The 13,602-nt window shown below is 46.5% G+C and overlaps 1 protein-coding gene across 1 annotated transcript in view; it reads left to right on the top strand.

The window, feature by feature from the left end:
* DENND2A (DENN/MADD domain containing 2A) overlaps window positions 1-13,602 on the top strand; it is a 37,539-nt gene that overhangs the window by 19,196 nt on the left and 4,741 nt on the right. Inside the window, exons 12-15 of the mRNA XM_010005824.1 lie at window positions 263-403; window positions 2,576-2,724; window positions 11,642-11,819; window positions 12,602-12,643. Coding sequence (XP_010004126.1) covers window positions 263-403; window positions 2,576-2,724; window positions 11,642-11,819; window positions 12,602-12,643 — 510 coding nt within the window. The remainder of the gene's footprint in view (window positions 1-262; window positions 404-2,575; window positions 2,725-11,641; window positions 11,820-12,601; window positions 12,644-13,602) is intronic.

Genomic DNA, 13,602 nt, shown 5'->3' with positions numbered 1-13,602 from the left:
GCAGCACAGAAGCACTGAGAGACTGAAAGATGAAGTCCTGACTCCAAGGGCGGTGGGGGAGTTTTAAATTGTAAGCTCTCCATTGACCTCACTGGAGCTGGGTTTCCTTGCTGAAGGAAATTAAGGATCTTTAATTGCACCTTTTGCCTTCTTCCTTATGATTCAAGGCTCCATGTAGATGCTGGCTTAAGGGGAGAATGTAGAAGCTGGTGCATCCTCCTCCTAATTATCGTGTTTTTCTGTCTTCATGCTTTTATTTCAGATCTTGGATGAGGTTGAGAAGAGACGGGGCATTTCCCCTGCCTTGGTGCAGCCTCTCATGAGGAGTGTCATGGAGGCACCTTTTCCAGCTTTGGGCCGGACAATAACAGTAAAGAACTTCTTGCCAGGCTCAGGAACAGAGGTAAAGACACCACCCTAGAGAGAGGGAGACTTAGGCCAGCAAATGGTTCAGGACTGGTGACTGGAAGTTGGGACTGTGACACTGGGGATCTTCAAGGACAGATTGTCTGCCAACTGTGAGGGGAAGCTAGGGAATAAAATGGGAACTGGAGGGGATGGCTTGGAAACTTCAATGACCTCAGAAGCAAAAGGGAAATTGTGTTAAAAATTAATGTAAGGACACAATCATGATAATATGGCAAAATGAAAAAGGACATTGGTCTTGAGGCCAAGTGGCACAGGCTGGCAGGCCTTGTGCTGCACAGGACATGACCTGGGGTCTACTGGAGCCCCACTCCCAACTTCCTGAAGACAGGATTCATAGAACATGCTTGAGCATCCTTAATACAGAACCACTATTTGTGTGGGACAGGACACAGGGTTCTGGTCAAAAAATACCTGAAACCACATGAGGACGAGGTTTGCAGCCTTTCAGAAGGGAACTTTCAGAGTCTGGAGGTGAGGGTAGCTGTTGCATTTCCCATAGTGTGGTGTGAAAACAGTGGGAGGGCTTTAAGAGTGCGGAGCTTTTGTGAGTAGAACTGAAGGACTGAGGGAGAGTGGAAGGAGCCAAACTGAACATAGTCATGGCCATGCTTCCTTTTGGCCATGGCATACCTTGAATGTGAGAGAGAGGAAAATGAGTTAATAGAGTTTGTGTCTGAGGGCTCTCAGCATAGCACTGCATGATGGCATTCTGCTCAACCAAACTGAAAACAGTCCAAACTAAATGAAATTACTACAGAGCATGTGCATAGCTGGTTGAAAATCTGCACTTGAGGAGCGGAATCCAGATGGTGTGGTGCCAGGCTGTGAGAATGTTTTGGTTATTTTCTTTCTAGGATCCTTAATGGTCATGAATTATCTGGTTGGTGGCATAAACACGACATTACACAATGGGTAGATGACAGCATTGGGGTGGGCTACAGGCACTTTGGAGAATAAGGGATTAAAATTCAAAATGACCTTGCAAAATTGAAGGTTTGGTCTGAAATTCAATGTGGACAAGAGCAAAATGCTGGGAAGAAGAACAGAACATGGAAGTAACTGAGTGAGCAGCAGTACTTCAGAAAAGGATCTAGTTGGTATAGTGGGCCATAAATTGACCAGAAGTATTATGGTATTATTTATGGTATTATTTAGACTAACTCCTGTGTTGTGAAAGAAGGTGAAGGGATGAATAATAAATAAAAGCAATTTTTTCTGATTCCCAGCATTGTTGGAAATTTATTTAGAGTATCATTTTCCAAAAAGCACAAAGAGAAGGCCTCAGAAAAGTAGTTCCACTTACTAAGTGGTTTAGAAAATACAGGCAAAGCTTGAGAAAATTGTTTGCTTAATATAGAAAACAAAGGACAAAGGAAGACATGATAATAACCTTCCAATATACAAGAGGCTTCCTACAGAGGGGAAGGTGACCAGTTGCTCTGTGTGTATACTGAGAGTAAGACAACAAATAGTTGAAGTAATTTGCCACGGACATATTTCAGCTGCAGGCTTGGTATTGGTAAGGTTAGTTCAGAACTTGAATAATTTTCCTGTGGGATTTATGAAATATGTGGTGTTGGAAGCTTTCAAGAACAATGTAGATAAGCATCTGTGTAGGATAAGGAGTATGAAGTGCTAAGGTCCTGTGATAGGAATTATTTAAGTAGATAAGAACAAAATAAAATGCCCAAAGGCTGCTCTTTTCTTTAACTGATAGAAAAAATTTATAGTCAGTAGGTTAGGCATCCAGATTCTTGCTGTAAAAATAAATAAATCGTAATTGTAAAAGTCGGAGTGCAAAGCTGAGAGGCTCTGTGCCATTCTGTTCCCTGAAAGCCAGAAAGCCTGGAAACCACTCCTAGCTGGACACAAACTAGTTTTCCTCCTTAACAAAAGTCTCCCTGTCCTCAGACCAGTAGGGAAAACCTGTGGTTGGTCTCATGCTGTGCCCATTGGAGTGGACTCTGGATGGTCTTCAGTTTCATCTGGAAGAAGGATTTGTGGGAGACAGCACAAGGAAGGGCAGTTTGAGGGCTCAGCGCTGTGCGGTGTTCCCCAGCAGTCAGTATTGCTTGTTAGCTGTCCCTGCTTGCCACAGCATGGGTGGATGGTGAGAGGTGACCTCTGATCCTTTTCTCTCCAACAGGTCATCGAACTGCGGCGGCCTCTTGACTCCAGGCTTGAGCATGTTGATTTTGAGTCCTTGTTCACGTCCCTCAGCGTGCGGCACCTGAGCAGAGTCTTCGCCTCCCTGCTTCTGGAAAGGAGGGTGATCTTTGTTGCAGACAAGCTCAGGTACCTTTTGCATTTCCTTAAACAAAATGCTGCCAAGGAAGGAAGTCAGAGAAGGCTGCAGCAACTGATCTCTCTACCTTGCTCTTTTTCACTTTTGCTCTTTTCCACCTTCTTATCTGATGTGAACAGGGCTGTACTTCCCAGGCCATACGCTGTGATTTCACCCTGCAGGTTGCCAGAAGCATGCTGCATCTTGTTCCCAAGGAGAACCAAATTCCCTTTCCTCCAGATGGTTTTAGAGCAGAGGCCTGGTGCTAAGTAAATGAAACCTCTCCTTTTGCTCCATGATGCTGCAGTGTTCCCCACTGAGCTGAGCTGGAGTTCCAAGGATCAAGCCTCAGGCAGAGATCACTGACCCTCCTGTGTTGTTCCCTGATGTCACAAAATCTTAAATCTTCAGCTTCTATTTTAGTATTGGTTCTTAGAGATTTTTCTTGTGAGATGAAAGTAAAGGATGCATTGAGGGGGAATGAGACAGAGGGCTTCCCTCTATTGTTTTGAATCCACTCAATTTCTGGTTTTAGGGGGATTTTTTTGTTATTTTTCTTCACTCTTCTAAATTATGAAAATGGGCCCAGGCTTCTTTAAGATCTTGTGCAGCTGTTGGCTGGCAGCTCTCCAGCCCTTGAAGCACTTGAGGATTCAGTGAGGAGAGTTCGCCAAGGCTGGGGAAAGAAAAGCTGCCTGGATGAGTAATGACACTTAGGAGCATGCTCAGGTTTCAGGAGTGTACAGTGCCCCTCAGCTGTCTCTTCTCACAACTTCCAGCCAGCAGGATGCAGCTCTGGGACTGAGCGCTGGGGAAAAGGATGGAGAGGCCCCTTCTATAGCACAGTTAAGGGAAGAATTCATCCTGCAGGGATCTGGGGCTCTTTGCTGGCAGAGCTCAGGCAGTCTCATCACAGGAATAGGAAGGCTGGAGAGAGGGAAGCTGCAGCATCCAGGCAGAATGGGCTGCTTGCAGGTTTTGTCAGCTGTCTTGGGTCAGAGAGAGGAAGATTTGCTTCTTTATCATCATGGATACGTGGAAAAAAAACTGGGGGTACTAGTGGATGAAAAGCAGGACACAAATCACCAGTGTGTAGTTGCAGCCCAGAAAGCCAAGCACATCCTGGGCACATCAATAGAAGTGTGGCCAGCAGGGCCCATGAGGTAATTCTGCCCCTCTACTCTGCACTGGTGAGACCTCACCTGAAGTGCTTCATCCAGCTCTGGAGCCCCCAACACAAGAAAGATGTGTTGCGTGTCCAGAGGAGGGCAATGAAAATGACCAGAGGGCTGGAGCACCTCTCCTGTGAAGACAAGCTTATAGTGACCTTCCAATACCTGAAAGGGGCCTATGAGAGGGCTGGGGAAGACCTGTTCACTGGGACATTTAATGACAGGAGAAGGGGTAATGGTGTTAAGCTAGAAAAGAGTGGATTTAGGTTGGACATTAGGAAATGGTTCTTTAAGACGAGGGTGGTGGGTCACTGGAACAGGTTGCCTGGAGAGGTGGTGGAGGCCCCATCTCTGGAGACATTCAAGGTCAGGTTTGATGGGGCTCTGAGCAATATGGTCTAGTTGGAGATGTCCCTGTTTATTGTAGGGGGGTTGGACTAGGTGACCTTTAGAGGTCCCTTCCAAACCAAGACATTCTGTGATGCTATGATATATGTTATTCTGGATACTTAAGCCACACATTTCATGCAGACCATTCAGATTTGCATTGAAAAGAAGATAATTCATCCAAACACTCTATTTCTGCGTAGGATATATGAATTGTGTAATAACTTATAGTGACAGGTTTTGTTTTCAAAGGTTTTTTTCCTCCACTGTAGGACAAATTTTACATTTTCAGAAAATCTCTTAAGGACACAGATGACATTGTAATCTCTGCATGAGGGCTGGGTTGTGAGAATAAATAGTAGGGAACCTTTTTACTCTTACTCTTTTTTTTTTTTTTAAGGTGTCACTTCAGATAAATTTCTCTTTACCTGATCTCTCCCTATCACATCTGTATATGACAACACACTACCATGTTTTTTGAGCATGGTGTGTGATACAGAATATCTCTAATTCAAAGCACTTCCATGGATTTTAGTGGGTTTTTTATCCCATGTATCTTTTGTCAATATATCCAGGGTCCTTAGGAATGAGTCCAGCTGCCTAGGCCTGTAAAAGAAAATGGGAGGAGAGCTAGAGAATCATAGTTGCTAGAATCTCTAAATCACAGAATCATAGAATTATCTGGGGAGAAAAGACCTTTAACATCAGCAAGTCCATGAACAACTTCCTTGTGTGAAAAAAGTTATTGTCATGTTTTAAAGACCCAGGGTCTGTTAGGCCACATGGCTCAGATTCAAGTAAGTTACACAGATTTGCCAGCTCTCTACAAGACTTTAAATATTTAATGATTTTGAGAAGACCTTGCTCTGAGCAGTTTCAGGAGAGTCTTTTTCTTTTCCTGTAACAAAATAGAAAGTTTCGCTGGCTCTCATTTTTGTGAAGAAAAAACTTGAAAGTTGCCCCAAAGGACTTTAAAGGCTTGAAAGACAGAAAACAAAGAAAATAACCCTCAAAATTAAGTAAACTATTGTATTTTAATCTAGTCCAGTGACCTGAGGGCACTGGGTTGGTGAGCCTTTCAGAAGGTAAGCAGTGTCTTCTACTTGTTATTGGAAAGCTGTGGTGTGGATACAGGATCTTTTGTCCAAAAGATACTTTTCCTGAGACAGGAACACATGGAACTCAATGAATATTAAGTAGTATTTACTTCAAGGGTAAAAATGCCTATTTCCGATTAAAGAAAAGAAACACTTTTTGGCAATAGTTCAAGAGAATTAAAAAAAAAAAAAAAAAAAGGAAAAAAGCAGCTGTTGGAAACCACTCAGATGTTAGGAATGCTAGAAGTAATCCAACTGAGATGGATTAATAGGGAGAATGCAGGTGACATGGTGGAAGTTGCCTAATAAATTACATTTGTCATTCATCTTTGAAGTTCTTCATGTGGGTACTATCAATAAATATCTGTACATGTGTGTAAAGGTGTGTCTGGGTATGAGTGACAGGGAAACTGGTGTATTCAAATTATTTACATTTTTTAATTACTGTAAAATCAGTCTGTGGGAAAAGTAAGCTGAAAGGTCTCCTGCCAAATACTGTGTGAACTGTGAAATGTTTTCAGGCTGAGCCAAAAAAATGCATCTAACAAGTGTACAGCAAGTGAAATACTTTGTCTTTTCCATCTTTAGAATGAACATTTAGTGTTTTTTAAAGACTGGTCAATCCAAAGCTTGGCAGTGGAAAAGGAAAGAATTTGGTTTGTTAGTTTTGGGGTGTTTGGTTTTTTCCTCTCAGTTGCTATGGAAACTGGAGTATACATTGCCTTACAACCCAGGAAAATGATTTTGTTAAAACTATGTTGATCTGTGTAGTCTTCTCTGGCTTTTGTTCACTCCTGCACTGTAAACATTGCAACACCAGAACTGCTTTTGTTTCCAAGTGATGCTCCCTGGCACGCAGTTTGAGGCACTGGAGACCAGTGTTTTAGAAGGCCTCTTCCAGATAAAAGTGGCCTGATTTTACAAGGTGCCTAGAGCTGGGCAGTTTTTACTGGCCTGTGGGGGAGGTGTGTTAGAGTCAGAGGGCTTTTTAAATCAGGAAAACTTAATACGGGCTTAAAATCAAGGCACCCTTTTTCCAAATCACCTTAAAAGCCTGTTGTGGAACTGACCAACTTGAGCAATTGTCTCTGTCCCTGCCAGAAACCACAGCTGTGTCAACAACACAAAGTGGGCATTGTTATCAAAGGCAGATCTGAAAGAATTAGAGGAGACACTTTAAATGTGGTCATCGCCAGAAAAGGTTATTAATCATCAAAAATAAGCCTTTTCCATGTGCTACAAAAATAGTCTGATCTCTGCAAATCTCAGCCTCCCAGATTTCTCCTTTTTGTATTGTGGTTAGGGAGAAAAAAGAAACCCAAGGATGAGGTTTGGATGTCAGACAACAGCCTTGCTTCTTCAGAGCACCTTAACACTTTGCTCCTTCACCCGCACTAATCTGTCAGATCGGTGGGAGGCAGTGATGGTCCCTGCAGCTGCTGGAACCTGGCATCGTCCTGGTGGGATTTGCAACAATGCTGTGCAAAGTCACAGGACAAAACCTGGAACCTCCTGTGCCTGTTAAATGTTGTAAACCAGATCTGTGATCCATCATAAGTTAATCCAGATGTGACGCAGTGTCAGAAATCCGAAGGTGTTAGTAAAAGGAATCCTACTGTAGCCCAGCTTATAAAAAAGAAAAGAAGAAGAAAGTGTGTAATCAAACCATGTTAAGTTGTCCAATGCCAGTGTATTTTCAGCAGTTTGTTTCATGCTGGGAGCAAAGGATTTCCTGGCAGTAAACTCCAAAATGCTGGTTGATTCAATAGTGTGGAAAACCAGTCTGAAGTCTGGGAGTAAAACAACCAGTCTGAGCAGCCAGTATTCTTCCTTAGAAGCTGCTGCAAGTTGTCAGGGTGTCTTTTTTAGGGCATGTCAAGCTAGTCTTGGAGCAAGTTTTGCCAGGAAAAGAACTAGAGTTTCTAAGTAATTGCAGCTGTTTTGTGCAGATTCTGTATTGGCTGCCTCTGTTCAAGGTGACTACCACAAAGCAGCAGCTGCCTAGGTGTGATTGGTTTTTTGCACAGGATGCTGTGTGGTGAGAAAGCCTGCTGTTGGGGCACATGAATGTCACCAATTGCTGCAAAATCGTTGTTCTGGCCAAGGGAGTGCTCAGCCAGACATCTGTGTGTCAGTCTATCCAAATCAGCCCTTCAGGGAGGGATCTGACACAGCTCTTTGTGTACATCAGTGCTTTTCAGCCTCTGTACTAGCAATATCTCAGTCTTTCCTGCAAGCTCCTGTGCAGGTGACATCAGATATGCTGCTCAGCCATGCTCCCTACAGGAGGCTGAATGAAAACGTGCTTGGGATCTTGAAAGTGTACCTTAAAGACTTGCAGGATTTTAACAGCTGTTGAAACCAAAAGCCTTAAAAAGTGGTATCTGTGTCCCATTTGAACAACTGGCATTGAACTTGTGTGGCCTGGTGGTGATGCATGGCACTCCTCAGAACACACTGCAATTACATTGGGTAGACCTCTTCATTCCTGGTGGCATCCAGAGTGCACCAAGCAAATCACAGCACCCTGGGTCAGTATTATTCCAGTGGCAGCAGCTGTCGTAGTTGCGGCACTTACGTCCTGGGATATCAGGGTTTCAGCAGAGACACTGGCTGTAACTACCCAAAGGCATTGGCTGCCTGTTTGCTATAAGAGCCCTCCAAGGTCTGAGAGACACTGAAATAAATTGTGCTTTAAGAGTACATTAAACTGTTCTGCTTGTGTCGTGCACAACAACTCTGGTTGATTCTGTGGACATCTCACAGGAAGAGGCGTGCAGCTTGAGCAGTCCCCAGAGCTTCAGTGGCCATATTCACCTTCCACACAGAGGGGTACCTGCTGTGTTACAGCTGAGGTGTAGTTTGGGCACTTTCCCATCACTACTGCCTGAAGAGCACACGGTCACACAGATGGCATAAGAGGAATTTATCATAGTGGATTATTTTGCTAAGCTCAGCAGCTGTGATGTGAATCAGCAGTCCCTTATTGCTTGTTGCAGTGCTGCATTCAAGAGGAGGGAGCTTAGGCTGGAGTAATTCCAGAGGACCAGGTTCTGCTGTAGCTGCCTGAGACTCATCTGCAGAGAAAGTCTGACTGAATCCCATATGGAAGAGGCATCTCAGTGTTACCTCCTCTGTGTCCATCTCTGAACTGCTCTGCCTTCAAAGGAGGCTCACAGACCTCAACCCTATCAGTATTGTTCCCTGGAAATGTCTTCCACAATGTAAAATACTTCAGAGCAGAATCACTAGGATTTATCCTGGGGCTGATGAGGCATTCACAGATGGAAAGGTGGAATGGGAAGCTTTCTTTTTTGCTTCCCACTGTATGGTGCATACAATTTCAGACTTTCACAGCTCTGTCTGCAACTTCCGCTAACTGGCCCTCAGCCATCTTTCCTCCCACTTAATCTCTCACGTACCATGTGTGCTCGCTGGGACTCGAGAGCAGGGCTGAGGGAAGAACAAGCCACCATAAATATAGCAAGATACAGCACGTTGCAGTATCTCACCAATCCATAAATAACCATGTACTTCAGCTGCTCACTGTTCCCTCTTTGGAGCTACCTGGAATCGTGTAGATCCTTTCCCTTGGTTTTCAAGTACTGTCTATAAAGGCCATTCCTACCTTTAGGCAGGAAAGTTGGATGTGCCTTCAAGATTGTGGATTTGTCACAAAGGTGGAACTTCTAATAGTTCCATCTTCAACCTCTCTTCAAAGAAGGGGAAGTCCAGTGGTGGTGGTCTAAGAGCAATGCCTCAGTGCTGCACACAGATGATGAAAGGAGAAGCTCTTTCAGCTTTCACCATAATGATGCTGTTGTTGTTACTGGACCTATTATCAGTCAGAAATTAAGGAGTGGAAAATATGCTCTGCGGTAATGCAGGGGAACAGAAGCCCCTACTTTTGCATCTGCTAACACAGCCTGAAATGTATGGATGTACAAGTAACACTGCCTCAAAGGAGACAGTTTTAGAAGGAACTCATTAACTTGGAGTGCACTTCTGAGATGGCACATTCACTTTTGTTGCAGTTCCTTTCAAGATTGGCTTGTATGGAAGATACAAGAGAAATAATCTCTGATACTCTTCTTGCAGTTTTTCTGGGTGTATTTTGGTTTTTTGGTGTTGTTTTGGTTTGGTTTTTTGTTAAATGATCCTGTTTCTTACTAGCTCCGTGTTTTCTCATTATTTTCATTTTGTTTCTCTCAGATTTGTTCTCTGCCTTGCCTGTGTGGTAGACACAGCAAGGCATGGGCTTGCTGATAGGGGCAGACACAGCAACAGAGGGACAGCCAGCAGGAGTGATGTGGAGGAGGAAGGGGGATACTCATAAGACCTTCCTTGTCGAGGTTTAACACTGGGCCTCCAATTAAACATTCCTGAAAAAGAAGAATATGCAACTGAGGGTTTTTTCCCAAGTAAAGGCTTAAAGCCACTAGTCTCTGACACACCTATTGAAGGGTTTTCCTCTGTTTTTATAGAGAAAAGACAAGCTTCTGAGAGCGCAGGGAGAGGAAGCTGGTCCTGTCTTGTGAAAAGACTTTCTCAGCATGTACATCCCAGTTGTCCCTCCCAAGCACCTGTTCCCTACCTGTTGCAGTCCTAGATAAAATTCTCAGGTTAAGCAGATTCCAGCCTCTCCCCTGGGCTTTACTTATCTTCAAAAAGCATCATGTGTTTAACCATGGTTTCTGTTTGATTTATTCCTATGGTCACGCTGATATCCCAGCAAACCACAGTTCTGTTCTGCTGAAGTGAACTGGTCTGGTGAAAGCCAGCCAGCTGCAGCCCAGCCACCACACTCTGCTCTGCATGGGTTAGTGGTTGCAGCACAGGGATTCCAACCCACCATTCTTAGCTGGAGCCGGGGGTGGGGGAAGAAAGCAGGCTTTGCTTTTCAGAGTGAGCTGGAGTCCACACCCCTCAGGCCTTACCCCTCTCGAGTCATCAATAAACTGCCAGATGCAGGTTGCTGAGTGTAAATTCCCCTGTGGAGTTTAACAGGAGCCAGCTGGGCACCCTTCCCTGGCGACGTGACTCCTCTGGCTGCACCAGCCTCCTTTCCCTCCTCCAGTCTGTCGAGACCTGAATGCTAGTAAAACAAAATTATGTTATATACGGGTTTATAATGGCAAGCCTTCCCCTTTTCTTGATGCATACAAATGCTTCCAGATCCAGAATGGATGAGTAACTGGTGCCCTGCAGCAAGTTCTGCTCTGTTAGAATGCAGCCCCTGCCTGTCTCCTGCCAGAGAGTTGATGGGGTTTCTGGATGGACCTTCTTGGAAGTTGTCAGCAAAGGCACTTATAGCCAAGCTGCTGATGACAGTTGAAGGAGGAAGAAGGAAATCTGCAGTCCTGTGAGCTGTGGGCAGCATCCCATAGAGGCTGTCTGTGTGCTCATCTCCAGGGATTTCACTCTCCCATGGTTCTGAGTAGCCTTGGCAAGCTCCACAGGCAGCAGGGTGCCTGGATAGCCTCTGGCTGGAGACCACTGCCTTCCTCCTTCCCCCATGCTCTGGCGTGGCTGCGAGGACCTACAGGTACGATTGAGACCTATAGAAAAGCACACTGTTGGCATGTGACTGCTCCTGCTAAGGGTTACCCAAAGGCTAAGTGTGCATGCTGCACAGGTAGCAAGGCAAAGGGCAGGGGTGGATCACGGCTGGAATGACCTACAGGAAGACCTTGGGACCTTGTGGCTGTAGGTTGTGCCTGGGGCTTTGCCAGGGGCTCCAAACTCCACATCCAGCTGCACTGACAAGGCCAGGAGGATGACCAGCAGGTAAGTGGCCCACCATGCAGCCCAGCAGAGAGCTGCTATAGTAGTGGAACCGTGCTCTGCACCCCACAGTTGTGTCCTGTCTTTGCTGGACAATGTAGCCCCTGTGCATTCAGAGCTGTGGCTTTCCCATGGGAACAGCCACAGAGGCACGCTGTGAGAGAATTAACTCAGTTATCTAATGAGAGGCAGTGGCATGAAAGACCTTATGTCTGTGGTATTTCCACTGGGGCACTGGCAGGACCAGCTCCTGGATTCAGTGGGACCCATCTCTTGTTCCATGCACATGTGCCAGGATAGTCTCTTGTAACCTGGGCTCCTGTCTCCAATCATTGCTCCTACGCCTGAAAATTGGGTCAGAAATAGGGAAAGCGCCTAGTAATTACAGAGATCAATTGGGGAATGACTGAGAGCGCCGTGATTTCTAGGAAGCACCACTTGCCTCCTGACTGACCAGCCATTGCCCTTGGTTGTGTTTCATCTTCCAGCACTCTCTCCAAGTGCTGCCATGCCACGGTGGCCCTCCTGTACCCCTTCACCTGGCAGCACACCTACATCCCTGTGCTGCCACCTTCCATGATCGACATTGTGTGCTCGCCCACCCCCTTCCTCATCGGCCTGCTCTCCAGCTCCCTGCCCCGCCTGAAGGAGCTCCCAGTGGAGGAGGTGAGCCCTGCATCCCCTCCGTGTCCATGATCTTGGTTGCTTCTAGTGGGCCCAGTTGTCATCTGTCCCAGGAAGGCTGTGCTTGAGAATCTGCCTTGGCAGATGGAGGAGCTGAGGGTCTCATCCTCTGGCTCCTGCAGGCGGGGGGTGAGGGAGGAGCGGATGTCCCCTGGGGAGGCAGAGAGCTGCCTGCTTCCTGGTTTGCAGCTTGGGAAGGTGGGGGGCTGGGATGTCCCACCCTGGGGCTGCTGTGGGTACGAGATGATGTTGCTCAAGCTTCTGCATAGTGCTGTCCAGGGACTAAGCACAAAATCCCCCAGGCTTGGAGTATGATTGCTACTAATTGGCCAGGATAGCTGTCCCTCTAACATAGGTGCCTAATGAAGCAATAATTAAGAACCAGGTTCAGGGTGCCCAAGTGTGAAGGCAGCAAGGCTGAATGTGATTGAGGAGGCATTTCCCTCGCTGCCCACCCAGGGGACAGCAGTGCAGTGCACAGGGGGGAAAGACAGAGCTCTGACGCAGACACGGTGGTGGGGAACAGTGGGCCTGGCTTGGAGAACTGCTTCCTGCTGTCCAGGCTATTCTGTGGCAAGATGGTTAGAAAACTGCAACAAGGGTCAGCTCTTGGCTCACACTGGGTGCCTGCTCCAGCTGCAGTGGTGGGTAAGAGGAACAGGGGCACAGCCAAAGCATTTCTTCCAGAGCAGTTACAGGTTAAGATAAACTCTGATGATGGAAATAATTATTTCCCCTTTTTATTCTTGCTCTCTCATTCTTAGGTCCTCGTTGTTGACCTTGTAAATAACCGGTTTCTGAGACAGGTGAGCAGAGCTGTTCTGTATCTTTCACCTTCTGTCCCCTTCTTCCTCCACACCTTATCTCCATCCGTGTTTGTTGACCGGCCTGGCTGGTTGGATTGTTTACTCCCCACACAAACTGAGCCAGGATTTATGCATGGTAGTGCTACAGTGGTTGCTGTGTACACATATATAATAGTCCCAAACCACAGCTTTGAGGGCTGAATCATTGTTCATTCTCTCTCTTATTTTTTTAAAGAGGGTTAGTGGTAGCACTTGAGCACTGCAGGTCCTTAAGTGTCAGCCTGTTAGGCTGAGGGCAGAGCTAGAAAACCTCAGCTTAGCACTGTCTGCTGAGGAGCAGCAGGGGCTGTTCCAGGCTGTGTCTGTCAGTCCATCTTCTATTGCATACCTGGCCCTGAGTGGCAAAGGGGGCCTTGGTGATTTCTTCAAACCCCTTCCTGCCCAAGGGGTTTGTGATTCCTCGCTCCATGCAGGAAGCCAGCACATGGGAGCCTGCTTGTTGCTCTGCAGATGAGGGATTGCCTGCTGATTTTTACTTCCCTTTGTTGTGGAGAGAACGAATGGGATAGTGAAGGGGAGAGGATAGATGTGTAAATGTGCTCCTGGCTGGGAAGCTAATTTTACCCCCAGGCTTTTCAGCAGATCTCTGAGCACTGCTGGCTGCTTCAGCCTCAGCCGTGTCCCACAGGTAGGATGGGACAAGTGCACCTCCTGCTGCAGGGAGCAGCATGTGGGTGAAGGCCTGAGCTGCAAGGGCAGCGCTTCACCTTGCGCCTCTGCAGGCTGAAGCCAAATCCTGGTGTCTCAGCCAGGGCTGGTAGGAGCTTGCACACAGTCACCGAGCAGTTCCTTGGTCTGCGGGAGCTTCTCCTGCCTCTGTAAGGGGATCAGTGCCGGGGCAGAGCTGAGCAGGGGCTGTGCTCACCTGGCTGCCTGCAAGCTTTGTTCGGCTGCGTCCC

Source organism: Chaetura pelagica, unplaced genomic scaffold (assembly GCF_000747805.2).
Source record: "Chaetura pelagica isolate M959 unplaced genomic scaffold, ChaPel_1.0 scaffold79, whole genome shotgun sequence".
NCBI lineage: Eukaryota > Metazoa > Chordata > Aves > Apodiformes > Apodidae > Chaetura > Chaetura pelagica.
The sequence above is the reverse complement of the archived record's forward strand: the minus strand, read 5'-3'. Positions and strand labels throughout refer to the sequence as shown.